The 26,987-nt window shown below is 41.6% G+C and overlaps 2 protein-coding genes across 3 annotated transcripts in view; both read right to left on the reverse strand.

Annotated features, from left to right (window-relative positions):
* Positions 1-1,052, reverse strand: part of kif19 (kinesin family member 19) — a 37,895-nt gene extending 36,843 nt beyond the window's left edge. Inside the window, exon 1 of the mRNA XM_085761279.1 lies at positions 869-1,052. Coding sequence (XP_085617405.1) covers positions 869-907 — 39 coding nt within the window. The 5' untranslated portion in view covers positions 908-1,052. The remainder of the gene's footprint in view (positions 1-868) is intronic.
* Positions 1,053-2,619: 1,567 nt separating this feature from the next.
* The window catches only part of ttyh2 (tweety family member 2), a 63,409-nt gene continuing 39,041 nt past the window's right edge, over positions 2,620-26,987 (reverse strand). Inside the window, exons 5-15 of one of the 2 annotated variants that reach the window (XM_085761769.1) lie at positions 24,329-24,424; positions 17,556-17,628; positions 12,678-12,747; positions 12,484-12,539; positions 9,452-9,544; positions 9,249-9,341; positions 8,682-8,824; positions 6,892-7,077; positions 6,701-6,779; positions 5,591-5,617; positions 2,620-3,916 (exon numbers count right to left, since the gene is read on the reverse strand). In XM_085761769.1, the coding sequence (XP_085617895.1) occupies positions 3,836-3,916; positions 5,591-5,617; positions 6,701-6,779; positions 6,892-7,077; positions 8,682-8,824; positions 9,249-9,341; positions 9,452-9,544; positions 12,484-12,539; positions 12,678-12,747; positions 17,556-17,628; positions 24,329-24,424 (997 nt within the window). In that variant the 3' untranslated portion in view covers positions 2,620-3,835. The remainder of the gene's footprint in view (positions 3,917-5,590; positions 5,618-6,700; positions 6,780-6,891; positions 7,078-8,681; positions 8,825-9,248; positions 9,342-9,451; positions 9,545-12,483; positions 12,540-12,677; positions 12,748-17,555; positions 17,629-24,328; positions 24,425-26,987) is intronic. The other variant, XM_085761770.1, reaches the window with a different exon arrangement.

Consider the following 26,987-nt stretch of genomic DNA (forward strand, 5'->3'; position numbering starts at 1 on the left):
ACATACAATAACAATCACAGCAGTGGAGGCTGTTGCTGTTTCTAAGCAGTAAGAAACACTGAGTTGTGCAGTACTGTTGAACACACTGCATCATACCTGGGCTTTTATGGGTAGTTTTATTAATCTACCTTGGTCCCACAAGAGCAACAATGGTGGGATAATAAGGTCGCTCCTCTGTCAGCACCCTGTAGAAAGTGTATTACATGCTGGACAAGAGAGAGGCCAGGCAACTGAAACAGCCACTTCAATAATTCAGATATAGGCTGCAGAACACAGCGCAGGCAGTGAGGGGCTGGAGAAACTAACCTATAACATCAATAGGGCTGCAGGCAGTTATCTGTATAACTCTGAAAGGCACTTAAAGGTAATTTATCATTTGTGTGCAAATGCTTGGTTGATAAGACGTCAGAAACCAGTGATAAACTCCCTTTATAATGCCCTAAAGCAACAGGTGACATTTTTAAAATGTCCAAAACCAAACAAATATAGTATCTTTTATGAAATAAGACAAAGAAAATTAGCACATTCTCACTTCTGATAAACTAAACCCATCAAAAGTACACTCAACAGACACTTTATTAGGCACACCTGTACAGTAAGTCCACTTTTATGCAGCCTATAGTCATAGGTGTTGAATAAATTATATGTTTGTGAGGTCACAGTGGGTGGTGATGCTGCACTGTTCTGAATTTTTGAATATAAATCCCAACTATTTATAAAATGCACAGAACCAGAGCATATGGCACAACAGAAGAAAACTTCATGGCAGACTAGTGTGCCTAATAAAGTCAAAGCAATGAATAAGAAATTCAAGAATCTAAATAAATGATCTAATTAGGAATAAAAGAGGATGTTAGAGTGAACTCACGGTGAGCTGGTGGTCCTTGGACTCCCCCGTGTCCTTCATGGTCACTTTCAGGTTAATGGGCGTCAAAAGCAGACGGGACACTGGACCATCCTGTTGCTCTCTACCTGCCGCCGCCTCCTCGGGGACAAAACCACCTGCAGCCCACACTGTTGGAGCAGCTACTGGTTCGTCTCTGCGGAGGAACCGCCGGAGTCTGGACCGACTCACCGAGAGCCGAGTGAGTCCCACCTCAGTTGTGCCTCCGTGCTTCAAAGTGCGTCGACGCTCCGCTGTTTCTTTCTTCCCCGTGCGTTTCTTCTCGGGAAGACGAGCGCGAGAGAAGAGGAGGAGGAGGAAGAGGAGGGAGGGAGGGGGTCGATGAGAGAAGAGCCCGGAGAGGGGCAGGTAACACCGGCAAGAAGGAGGAGGAGGAGGAGGAGGAGGAGTAGGCAGGAGGAGCCCACCACCTGCGACGTTTACTTCCCTGTCCCCGTCTGTCTGTCGCTCCCCTCTCCGCTGCCCTGCTGCTCAGCGTGTGTGCGCGCGTGATCGTGTGCGCGTGCGTGTGTGTGTATGAGTGTGTTGTCCCTGGAGATCTGCAGAGCACCGGTGTTAAGCTGCCTACTGTAAACAACAGCACTTCCGCTTCACTAATAAAATCGTGGTCTGGTCTTTCTCTTTGCGTTGAGTAGGCTACATTAAAAAAAAAATACACGTAGGCTATGACCTAGATTTACTACTTTTTATGTCTGTCACCAAATTTAAACAACAAATGTAAACATTAACGGATTTTATAATAATTAATGATTTATATTTAGCTAACTCTTTTAAGTTTTCCAGACAAATTGTTATAACATATAATTTAACCTCAACAGCTTCTCATGCAAAACTTCAAGCACTGATAATATCAGTAGGTAATTCAGCTTCTACTGTAACACTACACTGACATCTGCTGGAAAAAGGAAATATTACCTGACTGTCAAAATGATCAGATAGAGTACAGTAGTTATTAATGTGGACATTTTCTACAAACAAAACAAAATGATAAAAAAAAACAAGGAATAGAATAAAATAAAAAAGCAAGGTAGTTTCAAACAAACAAATGGCCCGACCACCTATAGTCGCTCTAAAAAAAAAAAACATAAACAGAAAACCAGACCCCCAAAATGACTCAGTTTCTTCCTAGCCATAAAAAAAAATCCATTAATAACAAAAAAAAGTTAATGTTGATGAAACTTTATGAACTTTATACTGTTTGTCTTCTAGTTTTGATGCTCAAAAAGCAACAAATGACAAATGAAATTCAGTATGCAGACTCATTTTGAACAAAAACTGATTTAAATGAGGGTTCATTTTACATTCACACAAAATATACTTCTTTGTTTGGCATGTGTCTGTTTTTTTCTACAAAGAAATTCAACACATAGTTAGAAAACTGTAAAATTACACCCACACCTTTTCTCTCATCAACATATTGGTTGTCTTTGCACAAACAACCCACTCTCAGTGTGGTCTTATTAATAAAAACAAGAAGCTGCAGCAATAATGTGGGTTCACTGTTTATTCATCCAGTTTCAGACGACTGTGGAGATGTTTAAAAATTTTTTTTTTTTATTAATGTTGGATGTTTGTTTGCACAAATGTCAGGTAAGAAAATCTCCGACTGTGAAGAGTGGGAGGTGAATTTTTTACACTTGTGAGCTCTCATAAATACCCAGCTTTAAGACCGCCCCCGATAATATTTGACAACAAAACCAAGACACGGCAGGATATACCCAAAACTGGTTTATTCAACTCACAATTAGACCCCACAGTCTGAGGTCACACACATAAAATTAAGCACCACTCTCGAGTGCGTGTGGTTTAACATGCCGAAAGAAACAACACTTAATAAAAATCATTTAATGAATGACACTGCATGTATTAAACTCCTACAGAAAACCACTGTTAGTCAATCCAGATGTGTTTGGATGAAAATAGTTACCTGAAAATTGTCATTAATTCTAGTTAGAGCAACTCAGCTTCCCAAGTTACAGCAGAAATTACAACTTTATTAGTTGAATTAGATATGCAGATGATATGAATCAATGGCCCTTTAAGAAAAATACAAAAGAAGAGTGATCCTATGTGACATTGCCACAAAAAACTAGAAAAAATATATAAAAAAATGGCACATTGTTGAAACAAAAAAACCAAATCAGAATAAGACAACAGTCTGTTATTGTACAATTTATTTACAGAAGTCGTGCTCTCGTCTCCAGAGATTCAGAAACACAAGGCTTCACTCGCAGGTGTGTCTGTGTATGAATGTAAATAAATTATATATCTCAGCAGAACCTCCTGCTGCGTGCTGCCAGTGCTGGGCTCGTGCTTCACAAATATCAAGCGTGAAGCATCAGACGTAGAAAACATTACGGCATGTTCACATTTTTCTCTTCGGAGACCTGGGTGTAAGTCGTCAGAAGTGACGCACGTCTCCTTTTTCAAAGCTTTGAAGGGTTGAAGATCAATTCTTTTCAAATTGTCTTTTCTTCTTTTCTTTTTCATTGGAAACATGTTGCTTTGTTTTGACTGCAGTGAGGAATTAACCCTCAAAATTGCCCCTATAACCAGTGTTTAACCTGCACAACTCAGGTACCGGCAAATATGTGTTCCCCCTGGATGCGTGAGGCCGATTTAAACAGTTCTTGTTAAAAAAAAAATGCTTGAGTCAGGCAGCGAGGAACACGACGGATTAAGATTAAGTTCTTCAACAAAACGATTCATTCGGGGCAGAAAAGTGAGATTAATCATTTACGAGCGAACCACACACGGACAACAGTACAGATATGGTTCATTTGTCCCAAAGTCCTGGACAAACTAGATGTCACACTGTTCTTTGTGATGCTTGGAGGAGCCACACACTCGGCCTCTCTCTCGTTCGGTGTGTGGCAGGTTTGTGTGTGTCTGTATGAGATGCGGTTTCCCTCCTCGGGCAGATAAGGAAGTCTACGCTTGGAAGTCGTTCCCAAAGTGTCTAATCTGTTCCTCGGTCATGGACAGATAGGTGGCCCTCATACTGGGGGAGTACTGTGGATCAGAGACAAACACAAAGACACACACAGGGAGGAGATTACAGGTGGACTCAGGTGAGCCGATGGTCAGATTTCACACTTTTACACACTGAGCCTAACCTCCAGCTACAAGGAGAGAAAATGTCATGAGGGGTTTCAAAGAATAATGCACTGGAAATCCATCTTTTGAGCTTCAAATTCTCACTCTGTGAAGTTTATATCATCAGCTTGGGTTTACAGCAGTTACATTAGATTATAATGGAGATCCAGGATTTTTAGATTAAGTACCACTCCTGCTATAGAGACAACTTTAACATAAATATCGAGTGAACTGTGCTGCAGGAGCAGTAAGAAACATTGTGACATATTCTGGCATATTTTGCATAAAAGATGGTTCTACATTTTTAATGTTTTTACTTATTTATGAGTTTTGAACTCAATATTCAGCCAAATTTCTTCTGCAGCAGCAACGAATGACATTAGATTTTTAATCTTATTTACAAAAATGAAGATTTTGCCACTTTTGGATTATTTTTCTTAAGACCAAATTCATGCACAGCATCTTATTTGAGAAGTTTTACTTCTTTGGTTGCATAAAAAAGTGAGAAAACATGAATATTTCAGTAACATTTCATAATTATTCACTATTAAGCATTAGTTTTAAATGATTAATTCGTTAAAAGCATCCTCCTTACATTATTATGTGTTATAAATGTTTGATTCTGGATTAATGAAATAGCACAGGTCTAAATCATTGTATGTATAAGTGCAGCATAAATGTACAATTAAACAGTTTGTTCATCATTTACTGACACTTTATAAATCCTGAATCCATAATTTATTAAGTATGAAAATACAGGAAGTTGCAAATAGATGCCCTCATTAATACAGAGTTAAACATTCATAACTTTGTTTATAGACTTAAAACTAACTAGCATCAATGAAGGAAGAATACCTTATAAATGGCAGATTAAATATTTAATAATGATGCTCAATAGTGTGCGGTCATTAAGTTCAGTGTTACCCATTTAACATTTGAGATTTTTTTTTACTTCTTTGTAAAATAAAATAAAATAAAGTGGAAAAACTTTTATATTTCTTTCGTAATTGTTGCCATTGGTAATTAGAAGTAACATTAGCATCTTATAATGTCATATAATATCTATTATTTCATTATAACTGCTGTTAATACAAGCTAACAGAGGCCCCTTTATACCTGCAGTCCACAGCAGCAGAGCATTTGAAGCTAAAAAAAATCAGATTTTTTGTGTTTTTCTTTCACTCACCAAATGTACAATTTGCTTTGACATTAACAGTTCTGTCTAAATCCGGATGAAATAAATTCAAACAAACTGGTGCTAAACACCTTGTGGCACTAGGACTGAATGACTGGAGCAGGAATGCATGCACAGGGGCTAACTGTGAGTGTAACTACAGTGCCACCCTGTGACCACCAGGGGCAGACATCCCTCACTTATCCAGTAGTCTACCACTGTGTAGAATGAAGACAACAGGTTGTGATTGTAAAGCCATGCCAAACAGGAAAACTGCACAGGAACCAAACAGAGTGATGTGAGGTGATGTAGAGGTAAAAGACGGAGATGCAACAGAGGAAAAGTGTGTGTGTGAGGTGGGGGAGGAAGTGGAGGAGGAGGAGAGTTAAACCTGAGGAAGAGTTGAAAAGACTTACTCTGTTTCTATACTGCTGAGAGTATATCTCCAAAAGTTGATTAAAAGAAAGAGGAAATATAGAAATGAAAGATAAAAAAACAAACAAACATACACATGACAAACGGACAAACAAAAAATATATAAAAGAAGCTGTTAGCGGGAGACGACTGCATGGTGCTGTACAGTTGTAGTCATGAGGGAGACGTTAATTACACATTGCTGGTATTAATTAAGGAAGAAGTCATAAGGCAGAGTACAGTGCATCACATTTCCTGGTCCAGTTAGAAACAAAGGCTGAAGGTTAATGAGAATGACGACTGACACCAAAGCAAAAACTGATCTGAACTGTTCTCTTTCATCTACAAAAATAATCCACTGTGGGGGGATAGATCTAATCCATGCAAATTAAATATTATCAATATATTTCTTTATTTTTAGAAAAACTAAATAGACAGAACCTTATATATCCTTTGAAAATATATTATTATTAGATTCCTGCTGTTCTTAGTCATATAGTACATACACAGCAGGCTATATACTGTATGTGAGGCTGTGCCCAATGAAAATTTAATCCTAAATGTTTCTATTTTTATCTCCTTCTCCTTCATGTATGACAGGAGACAAGTGGCCCAGTGGGGGGCCAATGTACTCGATAAGAAAGAAGAGCTCCAGTGTCAACACTGGGTAAAGACCAGTGTCGCTTTCTCTCGGGATTTGGCCTGAGAGAGGCTAAATGATGTTCACTTCATGATTAAATATTAACTACATTACTTCTCCTCTCCTTGCTTTGGTGCTGTGAGTCTGTCCGATCTAAGTTACAGAGGGCAGAGAAAGGCACGGTGCACAGTGAAAGAGTATCTCGTTAAAAACCTTTGAGAAATCGTTTTAAATTTTTAAAAAAAAGGAAAGGGAGGGCTGTTAAATATGGCTTCACACTTCACAGTGATGTAAAGGTGAACTTTAAAGGAAGGAAGTGCGCTGAGTCACTGTGGGGAAAGTATAAATTAAATCTATGACCAGCACTTATTTATATAGACAACTTCCTGTGCTTTGCGGGTTAAATGTGTCTGTTATAGCTCAGTGTGAAGTGATGTCATAGAGAGGACTTGGCCTCCGGGACCCAACGCACCGAAGGGGGCGGAGATCCTCGTCCTATCAGAGGCACGTTCTCGTACCGTGGGTTTCCCCCGAACAGGGCAGTCTGGTTCCTGAGAAAGAAACCGGAGAGGTGATTCAGAGGTTGCAGCTATTCTAGAAATCGGATTTCACAGTTTTAAGCTTTAAGCGTTTTTTTTTTTTTTTCTTTTTCCCTTCACTTACATGTATTCAGACATAGGGGCGTTAGAAACGGCGGGGGCGGGCGGGTGCAGGCTGTTCTGGCTGCCCATGCTGCTGCTGTAGCTGCAGAAGCTGTGCATGTTGGTGTGGTTGGGGTTCTGAGATCCTATCCTCCTCGCCCGGGGGTTGAACGGGTCCTCCTCGTCGATGTCGTCGTAGTCTTGCTCCCTACGAGAAACAACGGAGAAGCTCAGTGATCGGTTTAGTTACAGATACTGCGTGAAGTGGACAAGGATGGATGGATGCCTGTCCTTGTTGTAAAACCAATGAGAAGTTACTTATTGTTTTTTGCTTGGCTGATTTGCCTCCTCATCAACACCACACATGGAGTCAATTGAGTCAATTATTAACTTCCTCATTAAGTCGTAACTCCTCTTTTCTTCACCTCTTAGAAAATCTCAACCTACACATAGATTCGGTTTGGCTTCACATCCTTATTACTGATGCTTAAAATGAATAAACATCCATAATATCTGCTTAGACATGACATACAAAGATGCTTCTTACTGTTTATGTTCAAATTTGTTGTTTTTAGGTTTCCTTTACGATCAAAGGAACCCAATTTACAGGTTGATCGCAAACTGCTACTAGTTAATTCAGCCAACCTTTAATGGAGCCAGTTTGATTTATTATAGCTAATTAAGGGATAAAAAAAGAGGGACGCATAGAGAGCGTACCAGGCAGGCATCGGTTCGGGTCTGACATGAGGTCCTATGCTGTTTATAATCTAACTTTCCTTTCAGTCTGTTACTGTTCTAACCGAATAGAGGAAAAAAAGCCCCAAAATATTTTTTAAAAGGCTTTACAAAAAGAAAAACAGTGGTTAAGCTGACAACTAATGCCTGTTTTCATCCGACAAAGCCTTACTGGAGCACGATGATCCGAAAAAGTGAGAAAAAACAGAATCCATTATTACTTTTTGGGCAGACTATCAATAATTTGTTGAAATACTAAGTTGTGTTACTTTTGTCTGAGTAGCAGCCACACAGTTATAGTCAGATTAAACTTGTGTAAATGTTTAAGTGTGTTCAAAAGTGTATATTATTTCCAATCGCAGTCAAAATCGAACCACTGGTGACATGTTTTGACATATCTGTGTAATCAGTGAAGTGTAACACAGCAGGAAGCAGACAATCTTTCATTGAGTGGTGTTTTCTAGGAAACACCAGCTCTCCAAGATCCTCTGAGATTTGCATCCACACACTCTGCAGTCAGGAAACCAAATCTCAGAGAAAGATCAGGTGGGTTTTGTTGTTTCCTGCATTAAAAAAAAAACATTGCTCCAGGTAGTTCACATCCCTACAGCCACTGCTCACACCTGCATTACTACATGATGATAATATAAATGACAAGGATGCAATGCTAATGCCACGGAAAAGACGGGAAATTAATCTAATGCTAGGCTGTGCTTTCAAAGTCGTAGCCTGTAGCATGCAAAATAAGCTGCGTGGTGCTTTAAATGGATGAACAGTCATGTTTCAAAGTGAGGATATGTTTACAAGGAGGAAGAACACAGTAAACACTGATTAATGCCAGAGATTTATCAGCTACTTTGAGAAGGTGTTTTGCCGTCCAACACCTGGCAGGCCGACAACAGAATTTGCATTTGTATCAAAACAACTGGGCTCTTGTACAATAATGTGAAAAAATATTCACACACATGCATGGGCTGGCTGATACAGTACAGAGTGTGATGCCGCATAGAGATGTGTGCACGATGAGGGAATGAGGGCGCTCAGGCAGGCAGGCAGACGAGCAGAGAACGAACTGACCTGGAGGCAATTTGTCTCCATGCCCTGGGAATGGCACACAGCATGACAGTGAAGGCACAGGCTGCAAGGATGGAGAAGAGGCAGAGGTAGAGCACACCCTCCACCCCGTCATAGCACACCCCCACCATCGCGTCCAGGTAGTCCTAAAGAGGTCAAACACAACATGAATGAGCACAAATGAAAATGGCGAATGCACGGTTTTGCTTTTCGTTTCGTTCGACTCCTAACCGCCGCGTCTGAATCCAAAAAGTGAGGTGGAGATGAATGAGAAAGCACTTGTGTGGTCTCCAGGACGGCACACACACACTTCATTCATTCCGTGCACATTATTCATGTAAACCGCACTGCAGTAACAAGCAATACGAGTATGTTCGAGTCAGACGGATGCAGGAAAACACAGAGAGAGAAGTTGATCTTGTTAAATTTCAAATATTCTGTCTGTTGTGCTTTTCTCTGCTCTGTTCCCGGCTCCGCTTTTAGTCTTACGCTGAAATCCTGCGTGGCCACTTACTCTCCTGTTGACCTAGTTGTGCTGCCGTGATGCCAATTAGGATGCAGCGTACAAACCTTATTGAGCCCCCTGCAGTCCAGCAGGGCGGTCAGCTGGTGCAGACCGGCCTCCGACGAGTTGAGCAGATGCTGGATGCCCAGAAGGTCTCTCTGTGGAGAAGTCACAACATCACTGAAAAACAGCCCCATGCCTATTCTTATAATAATTAGACTTCAGCTTTATTATGAAGCAGGAGTTGTCGTGTTTGTGTTGGAGGTACCTCCGCTGTGGGGAACAGGGGTACTGCAAACTGCAGGAGGCTCTGGATCTGGATCTGCATGGTGGTCAGGGACCTCTGGAAGATGGTCAGAGGCTGCAAACAAGACAGTGAAGAGCGTGCAAATGAAGAGCAGCATTGATCTTACATAAAATAATCCTTATGGGAAAGTCATAATGGAAAAGAGAGCACACGCAGGGAAAATAAAGGTTAAGACTGTCCCACTGCTAGATGATGTGATGTTTCTCAAAGAGTAGGAGCAGACTTCTTGTACTTTTATGAATTTATAACACATAGATAAAAGCATAGTATCCTACCCTGTAAATCCATTTGGTGGTGTATCGTGCGGTGGTATGGATCACTTTCGATAAAAGAAACAGCTGTATGGAGACGGATTAACATCTAAGCAGCTTTTGCTTCACTCAACACTTTGTTGCTGTTTTTTTAAAGCTGCAAATGTAAATATTTAACCTTTTGAGCATGTAAATAATAATAATTGTGTCGACATAAATATGTAGTGTATATGAACTGTAGGCTAACATAAGCTATGTAAATCAAAAATAGTGCACTCTTAAATGCTAATAACTAGAGTAAAATCAAAGGGCATTTGTCACAAAGGTTTATGAATAAAAGAACATATGATATATGGAAGACAAAAAAAGCAAATGTTAATCTGTGATGTAAATAAATGCTGCTAAGGCTAAACTAGGCTAATTAGCTTTCAACAGATGACTTCATCAGCTGTTGACATACTCAGTCTGTGGCAAATCAAACTCAATTACAAGTTTGTTAAAGCATCATTTTTGTTCCCATGAAACTGGTGGGAAAACATTAGGTAAAATGATAAAGTTATTTTAGCTAATGCTAGCCGGAGTAAGCAGTCGCAGAATTTTACCATTTTTTTTCTAAAATTGTCTAATATATATTATATTTTTGTAAAATTAGAATAAATTCTTGTATTAACTGCATTGTGGCCTTTTTCGAGCAGGAAAACATAACAGAGAGCGACTCGTGTAGCTGGGGTTGGTCATTGTAGCCTTGTAGGTTCATGTCCCCACCAACAGGGGGCACAATAACTCCTCCACATTCAGCTCAATAGAACTGGATAATCACATCCTGCCTGAGAGACAGCACCTTGTGCACCATGTCTTTTTTAGTTTGATTATCATTCAAGCATGTCCTTATATGAAATAATCGTTTACAACTTCGAGTAAAATTGTGTCTTCACAGTCACACAACCTAACAGGGAGCCTTGCCCTGTGGCACGGTGTTAAATTGAAACAGGATATGGTCAATTACTTCAACTATCCATAAATGTAATTGCTTTCCTCTGATCTGACTTTTTTTTTTCTGGATCTGGATGACTGTCCATGGTAAAGCTTTTCTCTGCTGCACTGTCTACTGGCGTGAGCAGATTTAGTGATTTTTTTTCTTCTTTTTTTCATTTTTACTTTTAGCTTTGGTTATAGCTTGTTCTGCGCCAAATCAAGTAAAAGTAGGACAGCGAAAGTGGAAGGAGGAGGACAGCAAGAAAAGGTAGACGTCGGCGTTAGTAAGAATAGAAAAATAGCTGCTGAAGGAAGAAGAGCTGAAGCAGGAGTGATGTGAAATACAAGGGCACAGAGGGCAGAGCTACAGGGCGCTGCTGCTGCTCGGGCTAAGAATACATGAGAGCGAGAGGGCGTCACGAGAGAGAAACTCAAAGAGGTTGTGTGTTTGCAGGTCAGCGTGAACTCCTGTAGCTGCCAGCGTGCTTGTGAACTTTGCACCTGTTGGGTATCTCTGTGGCAGGAGAAAAAAAAAAAGGGGAGTGCTGACTTTGTTTACCAGGCAGGGAGAGTGTTGTCTGCCCTCTGCTGCTGTGCTCTTGTTATCCTCGGGGCATGTCCACAAGATCCAGATAATAAGATCTGAGCTCTGCTGGGCCGGAGCTCACCGAAAATTGACTTTACCACTGACATCAGTCAGCGGTGAAGTCGGTGATGTGACCCAAAACCCTTTGCTTTTGTATCTCTGAAGAGGAACCTCAGAAGAGAGGGTGGAGGAAGAGTGAATTGGTTCATCTAATCTGCAATTTTATTGCCTGTGTCTTGGCGGCCTTGTGCAACTTTGGCGTGTTTTAGCTTGTTTGCCCGATATCTGCCAAAGAGTGAAGTAATACAGACGCAGAGGAGGAAACACAGAAATGACAAAACTGTAAATCCTGCTGGCGTGGTGTGAGGCGAGTCGGAGAGAAGGAGCTTGATAGAGATGAGGGTTGAGAGGAAGCGAAATGAACTCCCCATCGTTCAATAGATGTCTAGACGTTTCTCTTCCAACAAAGTTTATTTGAAAGACGTTAACTGTTGTCTAACCTGCTTATAAAGGCAACTTCACCTTTATTCTGCCATTGTGTTATAGAGAGAGTGAGAGAGAGCGGATGAACTGCAGCAAAGGGCCACGGATCAGACGGGAACTAAGCTTTTATAATACGTGCTCTACCAGGTGAACCACTGAGCGCCAAGTGCCTTTAAATGACTGTTCCAGTATGTTTTAAGGACCTGATTTAAATTCAAATATAGTCATTGTTGTGGCAGAAGGAGGTGGATTAAGAGAGGAATCAGTTGGTCGAGACACAGATGTCAGATGGGGAGTCTCTTTATTCACAGCAGCACACTAACAAGCTTAAATCATATCAAAACTGCTATTTTCTGTAACCCATACACAGCGCTGAAACAAGTTCAAAACCTGTTTATAGGCTATATTATTGAATCAGATATTTCCTGATTTGAATATGATCACTTTTTTCTTTAATTCCTTCTTAGGCAAAAGATTTTCAGCATTCAGATCAAAATGTGTTTTCCAAACCGAGTCAAATTCAGATATATTTAGTTGAACCATTGGGGAAGGCTGCAGACATATGTCATGATTGAGTGTCCTCAGCTACAGCTGCGCTCCGGCCTGGTGTCAATAAAATGCTAATTTTCAGCCACACTTGGCTTCGTTTTAGTCGCCTTGACATACAGCAGTTGGCAGTTTATTCTAAAGCTTCTTACCTGCTGGAAGGGGTTTGAGAGAGTCTGGTTGCAGTAAAGGTAGTAATGAACAATATCTGTGGAGAAAAGAGGAGAAGACACTGATTCATTTCCATTCATTCATTTTTCTCTTAACTGAAACACAATTACTGTCAAGGCTGCCGCTTTACAGCATCATTAATGTAACATTAGTCATGACTCGCGCTGAAGCTCACCAGCTCCGATGATGCTCTTCGTCTGGCTCATGAGGTACTTGTCAGGAGACACACAGAAATCACTTGTACCCTGAAATGAAACAGTAGACAACAAAGACAGAGCTGAGCAGAATGCAGTAAGAAGGATGAACACACAACTTCAGAGGGGAAATAAATTTGAGTGTCAACTACTAAGTACTCTACCTGACATTAATATTTCATTAACACCTCCAAAGTGCTTTTGACAAAGCTGAATAATAACATGGATGACTATCATCTTTATCACTTCTTGACGCAGGGAGGAAAATAAAGAGGTTGGCACTTATAATCCATTTAAACATGTCTAGACTGGAATACTTTTCAGTTCTGTCAGTCACAACCACTTTCACTCCACTGCACAGCGCTAACAAGAAACCTGTCTTAGCAGAAAAAAAGTAAAAAAAAAAAAAAAAAAAGAAAGGGGGGGGGGGGGACCGCGGCCTCCCTCGAACTGTGCCGGCTGAATGCTAAATGTCCCCCGGGCTCAGGACAAACACAGTGCGTGTAGCTTAACCTTCTCTGGGGGGTACGCTAATGAGCCCCACACACAGATGAGATAAAGTGAGCAGAGTTCCTCGGCGAACCCGAGCCAGTTTGTCAGAGACGGGGGAAGCGGATGCCAAGGAGCTCTGCATGCAATTCAGTAGCAACTTTGTTAAAATTCTTAAAGGGAAAACAGTGATTCTTTGAGAATGCGGAGCCCTGACTTCCCACTGTCAGTAATTAAGGGGTTCATAGTTACTGTGAAGAGCTGCATTCATTATGCATTCATTTACTGTGTACTAAGGCACTAATTTAACTGTAGCCTACATACACACCCGCACATGCAATTTGAAGATTTCCCATGCTGGAGCCACACACAAATAAACGCAGCCAGTCGAGCACAAAAAAACGTCTGACATGCACACCTGAAGCCACACACGGAGATCCTCGGCAAGACAAACAAATCCACCGTCTGTAAACACACACATGCCACAGTGTGGTGTCGTGGTTGTTGTTGTTCCCCCGGATGTGGTGGCTGTCTGACATCATTAGAGCACAGCAAACCGTACTCGTTCTCATTTAAAGTGGGACGCAGCGGCCCCGGCTGCAGTGGCAAATACATTTTCATGAGCTCGTGAGGTCGACAAGAGTGGGAGAAAGTGTTTCAGACATTTTCAGGTGGCAGCGGTGTGTCTGGGCTGGGCCACGGCCGAGCGGTAAAGCCCCCTACAGCTGCTCCGGTTCCCCTTCAGCAGTCCAAAACCATTAAAGCCAGCTGGTGTGGAGAGTTCCCCACAGGTGTGAATGACAATTTACTTTAGCCCCGCGATGACCGGATGACCTGTCGGCTGTTTGCTACGGTCTGTAGACTCTGAAAGCCCCCACCAAAATGACTCCATGAAAACTGGCTGCAGAGAAAAGGCCCAGTGGACGGTGGCAAGTCAAAGTCAACAACACAGGTTGTATAACAGGCTGAATGCTGTGATGGTGTGGGAACCGAGCCCTGGTTGTTTGTGCAGCAGGTTTTCGTGACCCATAATTATGTTTGTGGCCATAGTCATTATTCAGCAAAGGTAAAAAAGTGGTGAAACGTATAAAAGGCAAGGGGGGAGTTGTGGGTTTTACCAGTGAATACCACTAACACGTTCAGGATTTTTTTGTACCACAACCCTTTTAGTGTAGCCTAGAAATCTAGATGCACCCTAGCGGCAGCAAATACAGTATATTTGCTCAGCAGGTCTAGAAACGAGCCAGAGGAACTTTTTGAGTCTCGAACACCGTTTGTGTTCATCAATCAGCGCTCTATCTGTTTAGAGAGTCTTGGGCGGGCTTAACGCGATGACGACATACTTGCGACGGTGAAAAACATAACAAGATGGCTTTGGCAAAGGAATCGTTTGAATCGGCGTTGGCATCAACTTTGAAAGAATTAAACTTGTCATTTTCTTTAAAAGTTGAGAAAGAAACTGCACTGAAGTCATTCATTTCAAAGAAGTTTTGCCGACGGGATATCGGAAAAGTTTAAACTACCAGCTTGCTCCGGTAGCGAAAAAAATGCTCTTTGCTCTGATTAGTCGTAGCGCTACCCTATTGCGTGCAGAGGCAGTTTGAAAGACAGCCTTCATCCCGCCCCCTGGATTGAGCCGAGGTCTACCGGTCGTTGCCAGACTATACATTTTAATGATATAATCTGGCTTGTCAGGCTACTTTTGGTGTTATTTAGGCTTAAAATTCTTAAATAAATTGGGGTGTGGTTACACTGAGTGACACGTCCTTAGACAGCATCGGCTGGGCTAGGCTAGGCTAGGCTAGGCTAGGCTACACCCAGAGGCCCACGGCTACATCCAGCGGTTAACAGGCGCTGCGGTGTCCGTGTTTGTTTGCCTATTTTCAGATTCAAGTTTTTTCTGGCAATGGCTTGTTGTGCTGTTTACTGTAGCCTACTAACCGAGCGTCAAAGGAGTCTATGTGTTGCAGTTTTTTCGGTGAGTAAATATCTAGCACTATTTTACCCATAGACTGTATAAAATAGGTTTTTCCTGGATGTTTGCACTAATTGGCATGTACTGTATCAGCATATTTTGCCGCTGGCTTATAATGACCTTATTGCCGACTCATGGTCCCTGCTGATACAGACGGAGGACCGGATTAGCCTTGGGCTAGCTCGGTTCAGCTCGGTTGCTTCGAGTTCAGTGGGCGGGTTCTCCGCCGGCTGACCCGTAGAATTTACTGCCTCTCCTCCAAATATGGAAAGTATACACCCACTAAAATCCAAGATGCCGCAGTTCAAATGCCCATAGTAGGATCACAAAACAGACTCCCCCAAACCAATGGGTGACGTCACGGGTGATAAAGGTGACAAACTGGAGAAAGTTCGGTTGGATGGAGCAAAATGACACAGGAGAGGAGAGTGGTGTTCGATTCCCCTGTGAAACCAGCAGTTTATGTTATTTGTATTATCCACAAGAGTTGGACCATGTAAACCATCGCTAGATCATCTAATGTATTGGACGTAATTATTTTAACCCAAATCACAACCTTTTGTTTCATCACCTAACCCAACTATTATATAACCATGGTGACTGAGGTCCAGTGCTGCTGTAAGGGGTGGGGGTGGGGGGCCTATTTCAGGGGACGTATCAGAGGGTTGATAGATCTACAGGTTCAGGTTGAAGGACTTTCTGATTTCACAGTTCATACACTGAGAGAAAAATCTGAATGACTTTTGTGAAGCAGTTTCTATAGAGCAGTGTCATACGCCAGGTAGACCAGAGAAGCAAAAGTTGAGTTAAACTTGGTTTTGGATGGTTATTATCTCCAGATGATCATTTCACTTTTTTTCTTTTTTTTTTTTTGCGTCCTATAGGTCAAAATTTCCACATTTTCGCTTTGACATAGCATCAATGGCTGCAGAGACTCATGGTACCCAAAAGGATGGATTGTTGTATTTTTTCTGACCTTTCCCACACAGTTTCATACAAGCAACAAATCCCACTTGCACACACACATGCACAAAAATGAAGGTCAAATCCATAGATCACCATGAAACGTAAAGAAATTCTTGCAGAAATGAATGGCTGCATTGCTGTGATATTTATTTTGGATATTTATGTTCCCCAGAGAAGGAAGCCCTTTTGATTTTAGGGACTTGTCCACCTGCACACACCACATGTCAGAGGGTAGGAGGTTCATTGAACTGTGAATCATCTGTATGTCATTTGCTTGCAGGAGTTTGGACTGAATGTCCTGGTTTCCCCTGCGTGTCACAGCTTCAGCATCAAAGCGCTCGTAGATCACAGAGGCCAGAAACCTTGTAAAGGAGACAGATGTAAAAGGAGGATGACACTAGAGACTAATATGTTGTAACTGATCATTCCTCCTGCTGCTTTCTACCCCGGCGCTCATTATCTCCAACTTACATTCACACATGTTAACAATCCTCTGCAGCCCCCGAGTCTAAACACAACATCCGACAACAAACCTGAGAAATAATATCACGCAGGCCTGAGGCAGGTGAGTCAAACACCAAGTGCTCCTCCATCTCATGTTCATTCTTTGAAATGCCTCTTCCCCTTCAGGTTATTCGAATGTTTGCGGGCCATAATAGAGCAAATTATTCACCTATTCAGTGTGACGGGCTTTTAAAGCCACAGTTAGGGCTTCTGTGGTCACAATCCTCGACTTTGAGTTGAGTTATTCAGGCTTGAATCATGATGCTGACAAGGTGTGGGCTCGGGAGTTTTACTCTTTTGTCGGCCTATTTTTAGAGGTGCGCGGTTTGACAGCAGAGATCAAAAGCTCAAGAGGTGTCAGAAAGACAAACTAAGATCAGAAAGACTTGAAACTGGGCAGCGGAGTGGTGCTAACACCTTTTTTTTTTTAGATGACACTGCACTGGCTGCGCGGGCTCTTGGTAGCTCTCTCACATTTGGAAACACTCAGCAGACACTTAATTAGCAGCTATGCGATAATATTCAAAATGTGTTTGTCAGATTCAAATGCATCTAATTTTTACTGTAGTTATTAATAAAAGGTGCACATTTGTACGTGAGATTGCACATTATGTGGGGAAAATGATGCTCAGATACAGTCATGCACTTACACCCGGCAGATGTGTTTTACATGCAAGGATGTATATGCACATCAGCACATAAGGCACTGCATGCACGCAGCGTATAATCATCCCCCCCCCCCCCCCTCTCCCCCCAACCCCACACACAGGGAAAGACATTTTTCAAGTGCAGTGTGCGTGGAGGTAAAGCAATTCATCATCACTGTCAGCTATGATAAGAATTGATTGCAGACTGGGTAATGCTAGTATGTATCAGGTCAGACTGTTAGTCAGAGGAGAGGAGGGGGGGGGGGGCAGCAGCTCACCACAGCAGTGGCCAGGTCGGCTCCCAGTGACGTCCAGCTGAGGACCAGCGTCAGGACTCCAAACACCATCATCCTGCGGGGGGGAGGGCACAAAAGCAATGGCAAGGTCACAATGCAGCTCAGACAGTATTTACAAGCCGGGTAAAAGCTGCGAGTTTGTCCACACGAAGTCAAGCTTGGCACAAACAAACTATTCATGATTTACATCCCACATTCCACTTGGCAGTAAATTATTTCCAATAATTTGTATTGATTATGAGGGGAGACAATCCATTTCTCCAAACCACAACCATTAGCGAAACTGCACCGGCCGAAACAAGCTGTAAACACAACGCTGACATATCATCACCTTTTAAATTCCCAGTGTCGAACTTGCGAGTAAAACAGCTGCCTCTTTACAAATGCAGAGCAACATTAGCATTTAATTGAAGCCGTGTTTGTGTCCATGTAATGAATGTAAGTGCTCTCGCTCTTTTAGCTCTGTTCCAACAGATAAAATATCTCCTCGCTGCTAAATGCTTCACTATTTTTACCAGCTAGGTGTAAACTTTGTCTGCCTACTGCTTGGCGCTGGACAGGTAGTGTTTTTATTAAAGAGCTTTCTTTTTGCTATAATAAGCTGCCTGTTGCTATCTAAAAAATATTGTGATGAGAGGGAACCAAAGCCAAAAGTGGTTGGACCAGGGGAATCTTAATAATTTCTTAAAGGACACAATATAGTTCTGTAGAAATGTCAGCTACAGGTACTTTAATTTGATATTTTTATAGGACAGAAGGAAGAAATAACACGCTATCAGATAGGGGAGAAAATCCATAATATATGGAGATGAGAGAGACATGGACAATCCCAAAATGAAAGCAGAAAGAGTGGACTTTTGCAGTAAATATAGTTATCAGCGCCCTACAGAGGGAATACAATGACGCACATGGAATTATTTTCATAGTGGCCTCTGTTGTTGAAAGGAAACGGCGCGAGCCCCCCGAGGGGCGGGAGTGGTGATCTCACTGACTTGAAAAGTCAGAGGTCGTGTTTATTTCTATGGGAGTTATTCTGCAGCATCAACATACAGTGCAGCTGTAGCTCCGCGGCTTCATGAACCCAGGGACGAGCAGTCCGCTTCGCTGACTCCCACATTCAATTACAGCCCCCCCCACCCCCCCAAGTGACGGCTGCTCCCACACCCCTGAGGTTATAAAAAATGTGGTTTTATTTTCCCAACGGCTCCTTCCCTGATGATCTCATAGTATCAGAAAATGACATCAGATGTGACGATAAGTGGGAGGAGAGATGGGTGTACGTTTCTGCATGCAGGGCAGCAGTGATGTGTATGTATGTATGTATGGGTGCATTCAGTAAGATAGAAGATCAATCAATGCCCATTAAAAGATGAACGTTGGTCCTATCATAGATCAGCTCTCATTAGGGAGAATCATCTCCAGAAAATCCAATAAGCCCCTGTTGATTTGACCACGGAGGCACTTTCGATTTTCCTCGTACAGCATGCCACTAGTGTTTCAGTAGTATATCTTGTGTATGCATGACCGGGCTTCGTACCGTTACAACATGCCCCACCAGCTCTCTGGTTAACACAGTTCACAATGTGCCGGAGAGATACCGGGTGAGCTCCCAACACGCCCCACCAACACCGCCATCCTTCTTCCTCTATCTTTTATTTTGCCATTTCTCATTTTCTCTGTTTCCCTTGCCCCCTCTCTCTCTCTCCCACCCATATCTTTCCTCTGCCTTGCGCTTTATCAGTTTTTCACCCTCTCCCTGGTCTGTCTCCCTCCCTTCCCTCTGATACGGAGCCCTCACCGAGCCCTGACACTTAACGGGTAACGAGATAGGAAGGAGAGAAAGGCTGCACAGAGCGGGCATCATGCTTTAAAATCAGAAAAAGAAAAAGAAAAAGAAAAAAACAGAGGAGATGGAAGAACTGCTCTACTGTCTCACTGTTTCAGTGCTACTTACCACAGGAATGTCTTTCAGTGTGAACAACTACAAACTGTCCTGTGTTGCTTAATTCCTAGAATCCAGCTTATATCATTTCCTTAAAATATTTTTCTGGGTTGCATCTGCTGTTGACAGAGGGTAATATTGTGCTGCCCTCTGTTTTGATTCAACAAAAGCGTTTGATACTGTTGACTTCATGCTCCTGCAAACACTGTTTGTTAATGGTTTGATCATGGTAAATGATTGTTTTGTATTAACACTATTGTCATATAAGGTTCCACAAGGTCCAACTCTCTGTCCTGTGTTGTTCACACTTTATATTAAGAATACAACGAACTGCAAAGCCAATCTCTATGCAGATGACACACTTCTGTTTTGCTTTGCTAACCCATCAGCCATTGAAATCTTAAAACAAATTACAGGTTGCATTTTTTGCAACCATTTTTTTTCATTCAAATTTAGTCCTGAATACAAACCAAAGACAAAGTAAATGCTTTTTGCCAGAGTCAGAGGTATTGCCTGGACATTAATTTGAACAAATGGATTTGGTACCGAGAAGTCTAGGCGCATAAATATCTTGGATCTGGTTGGATTAAAAATTCAGTTTACGACTTGGCCCTCAGATTCATTTCATAATTGCATTTCGTATGAAAAGGTTGGGTGAGCATCTGTTGTAATAAGATGTGACTGGTCTCTATTAATTCATAAAAACCTAAATGGCAACATGCCATCATACAACATTTCCTTATCGAACCATAGTCATTACTCTACCCAAGAAATTGATATGAACTCTGAAATGTTAAACTAACAGTTGTAGCTGTCAGTCAAAGTTAAACCATGATCACAACTATGGCACACTGCAGTCTAACTGTTTTAACTGGGCTCTGCTGTTTTCTCATTAATTAGTTTCCTATCTATTTATTCTGTTTTAAGCGTAGCCTCTACATGTTTCTTGGAGAGGACATTGCTACACCAGTGCTATTTCTGCTCCTTGTTTTAACCCATTTCATGTGCCACGCGTTTCTTATTTAGCTTATTTATTCTTTCTGCACATAAATACATATATACATAAATCTGTGGCACTGGCTCCCAACCTAATCTATGATTTGGAGAGTCCAATGTAAATGTGAGGGATCACAAGATGATCAAAGGGACAGGAATAAAAGTCTGTTTAACAAAAATAATATTTGATCTCTCTAATTTATGCTTCTTCTTTTGAAATATTGAAAACTTTCATCTCCTCATGTTTCAAAAAATACTTCAAATAAAACTATTGAAAAGATTTGGTGGAGTTGGCCTCAACAGGAAAAGATTGAACTACTGTCCTGTGTGTCTGCCACGCAATGTTTATTTCACAGCTTGTGGATGTAGCATGTGTAGTGCCGGGCTGGCCGGGTGATGCCCTCTGATCGACCCCTCGGTGCCAGCAGCTCACGTTCAAACCGGGCGGGGGCTGCATTCGGTTTTGTGCTCTGGTGGGCGAAGGGGAGTCACTGAGCTCAGCTCCACAGAGCAGCAGCAAATCGGGCGTAAAACCTGACGCGAAGCACGTCAAGTGAAGAAGTCTCAGAGGCCAACGAGCAGGGCAGATCAACGCCAGCGAATGCACTCGCCGAGGAAGGGGTCAAGTCACTGTGAATTAAATCAGTGTGGGAAGGTGATTTTTTCTGTGCAACTGAGGAAAACAACTTGCAACTTGAGCCGCAAATTGCTGTTAGAATCACATCTTTGTCTCGGCTTCTAAATTTGGCTTCGGCCTTGTGATCGTTGTGTCAGAGATTATTTGTGACTCACATAGCGCGCACCTAATTATATTGTGTTTATGAGTCTTAAGTAAATCAGAAGTTCCAAGACAACTGTACACCGCAAACACGTGGCCTTTACTGAATTAATGAGCTTCCCTTTCACGAGCTGCCTCTTCTCGACAGGTAGCGATAAGTGAAGTGACCGTACATCATCTGTATGTGTCCTGGACGTTAAATGTATTGTTAAATCTATGGAGTTTTATATCATTGCATCAAAGTCTGTATTTCTTGGTTAGAAAGCTGCAGTTCTTAATAAATCATCAAACCACCTGTCTCTCATCTCAAGTTTTTTTTTTTCTTCAAATCAACAACCCGATGTGACCTGGATGTGAAGCAGCTCAACTGTGGCTGAACCACTGCTGCTAAGTAAATTAATATTAGATCACTGCATCATCTACATACATATAGAATATGTACTTAGTCCAATGAGCTGGAAGATATTGAATTCGTAACAAACTATACATTTCCAAGTACAGTATCAAGGACCAGAGTTTGCATCCACCAAGCTTTGATTTAACATTAAGGATATATATTATTTTAATAAATTATTATAATAAAACTAAAACTGTGTAACCACAGCCATTAAAAGATAACCATAAAGATGTTAACTATGCACTGTCATTTTGGAAGAGACAACATTTGTGTTATTTATGTTAATCACAATATGTTGTGATTAAATATATATTTAAAAAAACATAATTCTGGTGTCACCACATTTCCATAAAACATATTTTCTGCTGCGAGTCAGTCATATATCAGAGTCATCGCCGCCTTGAGGGGATTCTGTCTAGACTAGTACTTGACATTCATCTGGTTTCGAACTGAAAATACGCTCTTGCATACGTTGCACTACTTTTAGTCAGACTGCAGATATTTGATCAGTGAGCTCAATTACATGAGTAGAAAACTAGTTGCTACTCAACTGCCATTTCCTCAGGCTTATTTTTTTCAGTGAGTTTGGACATTCAAGGTTACTTGAAGAGCTCTGACTTTCCCCTGTTAAACTTTTTATTACTTTCCACACACAGCTTCTATTACCATTCGCTTCCTCCAGGCAGTAAAACATATATTTTCCTTTCTTTCCAAGTGAATGCTGCGCGATTTAATTACGTCGCAATTGAAGCAGAGCTCACTTGTTTACATTGTTTGTAGAAAGTAATCTGTCTGTAGGTCTAATGATTTGCGTCATCCGGGGAAATTATTTTCCTCTCTCCTTTTGCTTTCTTCTGCATGAGGGACACACAAGCATTGCAATCCGTAAATGAATGAGTGTATGCCGTGTTTACTTTAAGGTTCAGTTCATCCAATCGCTGCTCTGTTATGTGCTCAGGCTTTGAGACGTCAGTGAACGTGGATGCACTCAAAGCAAGAAAAATATAGCGACATCTATCTCCCCCTAGAAGCATAAATGGTTTCAAAGAAATGAAAACGACCATTAGTAAGGTGTGTGATATTGCTTTCTTGCTCATAGATCTAGCTAACTGGGGGGTGGGGGAGGAGGGGCAGCCAGCTACAGGCACCGGAAAGCGTCGGTATAGGACCTCAGAGCGTAATCTGCTCCAAACGCATCCACTCTACTGGAAGAGAGCATCCCTTGGGAGGGCAGACACTCTTGACAGACATTGTTGTGTGTGAGCCACAGGGTTGGAGGGTGAAGTGGTGGTGGTGGTGGTGGTGGTGGCGGGGGTGGGTTTGTGGCTCGTAAGGGGCAAGTTTAGTGCAGCTCACGACCCGCACCGACTGATTGAGAGAGACAGAGTGACGCTCGGCTGGATGAATGGAGGCTCGGGTGGATTTCATGCCCCATGGAAGCTCCTTTACAGCAGGGAGGGAGAAAAAAATCACATCCCATTAGAGATGGATGCACTTTAGCTGTAGATACTGTAAGAAGATTAAATGAAAGCAGAGGTGCTGCTATACTGCACATACAGTTCAGTACTTGTGTGTAATGTATCATCACTTATAGTATCATCTTTCAGCACAACATTTATTTCGATGTGCTATATCTATGTCATAGTTCAGTTCCGTATGTAATTTCTTACCATTTCCTTAGGTTACCCTGATGAGGGTCCTCTGACCAGAGCTTGGTGAATTAAAGTTACTTGCATTGATCCAAGTGTGCAGATCCTCTTTTTCACACAATTTTATTTCTTCCTTTTAAAAAAGGTCAAAAACCTGGAATGAATATATAATATATGCTCTCATAACAATTTTTCTTATATCATGTTTGGTTGCTTTAACTTACAGTGCATGTGTGTATTTATTACTTATTTATCCTGCCTCTTCGTCACTTATAAAAGGTCAAATCAGTAAAATATTAATTTGAAAAAAAAAAAAAAAAGCCCTAAAAATACAACACTAAATAATTAATCACAAACCACACAAGGGCTCTGGAGATTCAGTGAATTCGGTGTGATATAGAAGATAATTCATGTCTGGAGCAATTTGATGCAGGTCAAGTGTTAAAGATGGGAAAACAGTTTTCAAGAAGTTGTATTGATAAGATCAAATGGCTCAGCTCCCATCTCTCTGCAGCTCTCCCCTCCAGTTTGTTGAGCAAAGCTAATGAGACGGCACCACCCCGAGCAACTTCAACCTACCGCGGGCGATGCTGAAAGGCAAATGGGTGAAATGTAACAGGGCTAGTAGGCAGCGTTTGTAGCCGGACACGATCTGATTCTCTGCTGCCCTAATCTCTCCAATGGGAGGAGAAGCAACTCAGTCTCTATCAACACTAATTCAGTCCAGAAAGTCCAGTTTTTCAAACTATTTAGTCTACCATTAAGAATTTGTGCACATTCAGTTTGGTGTTGTAACACCTGGAAAAGCAGTGGATTCCAGCTGCTGCAGCTCTAATGTTGCAGAAACAAAGGAAATGTTCCAGTTTCTATATGAAGCTCCAGTTGTGTAGAAAGGAAGAAAAAAAAAACATAAAAAATGCAAGAGATTGTTTTTTTTATTGTTTAAAAAAAGAAAAAGAAATAACCCAGATTTCCAGGGCGTATTGCACTCACGTTGTTAGCAGCCAGCGAGACTGCTTGGCCAGGCCCAGACAGGCCAGCAGGCAGATGATCAGGTCCAGGATGAGGAGCAGCAGGTAGGTGAGCCACCTGCAGGGACAGACGGGGACAGAAAATTAACCTGCTGCTGATCAGTGTCTGTCCTGACACAAGCATGGAGAGTTTCATCCAAGAGAAACTCTGGTTGATGCAACTCAGGTTTTTATTTTGTATCATTGCTGCACTTAAACAGTGTCACCTGTGTGTATTAACATGTTTTTCTAACTCAGCCAGTGATAGAAACTGTATCAATAGAGTTTATGATAGATAGATTATGGTATGAAAAGCCCTGTTTGATGCTATAGTTTAGGCTAACGCTAGTGGTTCTGATCGGCTCTTTATTTGGTTGTCTAGTGTAACTTCAGCATTAATGCTAGAGCTATCAAATGATTAATTAAGACCCTTTCACATGGTTCTCATTTTAAAATGAGTCAGCTGGAAACATAAAATCGTCAGCTGGCGACAGAGTTCAGTGCCAAATGACAAATGCTAATCATGATTTTGATGTAAAATGACTGTTTCAATAAATATATTTAATGAGTTTTGACAGTTGTAAACTGCAGCGCACCAATCAGCCACAACACGAGTCAGGCCGTATTTTGAACAGAGAGGACCGAGAGGTTTAAAAAGACACAAGATACATGGTTGTAAACACAGAGAATTGTGACTTTTTGTGAAAACAAGTCAGAAAAAACCAAAAGGACGCGAGTGTCCCACTTATTTTCACCTCAGCGGGCACATGTAATAGCTGTCATCCTGAGTGTGTGCTCATGCTTGAGGGTATACACTCCTGTGCTGCAGTGTATCCATCTGTTATGTGAGCAGTGGTCAGTTTGTGACTGGACACAGAGGGCCTGTCCATATGGTTAATAATGAATGAACACAAATCCATATGGCTGAATGTTTTATGCTGTGAAAAAAGTGGAGGGGGCAGTAATATCACCTTTCACCCTGAACTAGTGATCTATCTATCCAATTAAAGCTGCACCTCATTTTTTTTATCCCTCTTCTCTCCTCTAATTATCATCTCCTACTCCATCAGTATTCATCTTCCTCTCTTTTCCCATCCTTCGTCTTGGACTCGTCCCTCCTACATCACGTGCATGGTCTTGTTATCGTTTTAATTATTACTTTTTCTTACTTCCCATCAATCTGTCTCCATCACTCTGCAGGATCCTTCCCACATGACCCCCATCTCTCATGCTCTCCTCTCTCTTTCTCTTTACTCTTCCCTCTCTCATCCACTCTCTTTAATCTTTCTGTCTGCTCTCTCTCTCTCTCTTTCCCTTTCAGCCTTCTCCTCCTCCTTTGCCCTTCTTTCCCGCAACATCACCATCATCACCACCTCCTCCTCTCTGTTTCTCTCTCATTTCATCTTTTCCCTTCTTGGAGCACCGTGGAGCTGGGAACGTCAGCGTGCCGTGCACACGGAGGCTCTGGGGTAACACTGCCACCGTGTTTGTCTGTGTTATCTTAATCTAATTAGAGTGAGTGGAGCACAGAGACACGTGGGGACTGGAGGTTACATGAATGTGTAATAGAAAAGCACTTTTCTTCAAGAAACTGTGTTGGATAGCTGAGAGCCCTTCTGAGTCTGCTGCCTTCAATTTAAGAGGTTGATAATGAGAACCTGACAAAAACCTCTTTCACAGACGGATCAGAGGTCATTGTCATCTACACATTAGTTCCATATTAATCTGTAAAGGCTTATTGAATATTCCTGTACACATCAGGTCGTTATATTGAACCTTGTGTTTCAGTATCACGTATTTCAGTCCACTCAGAGTAGAGCTTTAGCAGCAAGATATGACTTTTTTATGTTATACTCTCCCTGTCTTGGCAGCCCCTTAAAGGCCCCATGTTATAGCCTTTCCCTGTGTTTTATTTAGAGTTTTTGTATCTATAAAAGGATATGTTTGAGGTTTTAATACAGTTTCACATCTCCTCTCTCAGGCATATTCTCTTGAGATCTAGGTCATCAGATAGAGGCTCCGACAGTGAAGTTCATACGAGCCCTAAGAGGAACCAAATCCTGCTTTGTTGTGACATCACAAAGTCTGGATTGAAATCACATTTAACCTTCGTCTTGTCCAAGCTTTCTGCTACAAACTCTTGTGTTAGGGTCGGTTTTGACCCGTGTCTTCAATCAGCTGTAGAAACCACTAAACCACTAAAAACATTTTTTTTTTTCATCCAATTTGTTTTTAATCTCTTGGTTATGTTGTTAGGCTTCCTTGTCCATGAAAAGGTTGGTTTTGCACTTATGATTTCAGTTTTAACTCTAATTATTGTTTTTATAGTTATAACCCGGGTCAAAACCGACCAGAACACCACAAATGTCCTAATTTTAACCAGAGCATTTTAGAATTTTGTGATTTTTGGTTTGTTTTACTTTGTTTAAATATAATTTCCTGACAAAGTCAAAAAGCCTTGAAGCAATAAACACATTTATGTGGTACGTTTATGCATTAAAAACCTAAAAACGGGTCACTGCTGACCGTTACACAAGAGAAAGGTCAAGAGCATAACTATTCGCTGACTAAAGCAGAACATAAATAATTTTAGCACGTCACTCTCTGTTCATTTTATTCATTCCCTGATAAATGATCTGCTT

The sequence above is a fragment of the Trachurus japonicus genome, chromosome 19, assembly GCF_045865225.1.
Source record: "Trachurus japonicus isolate A0001 chromosome 19, Traja_1.0".
In the NCBI taxonomy this organism is placed as follows: Eukaryota; Metazoa; Chordata; class Actinopteri; order Carangiformes; family Carangidae; genus Trachurus; species Trachurus japonicus.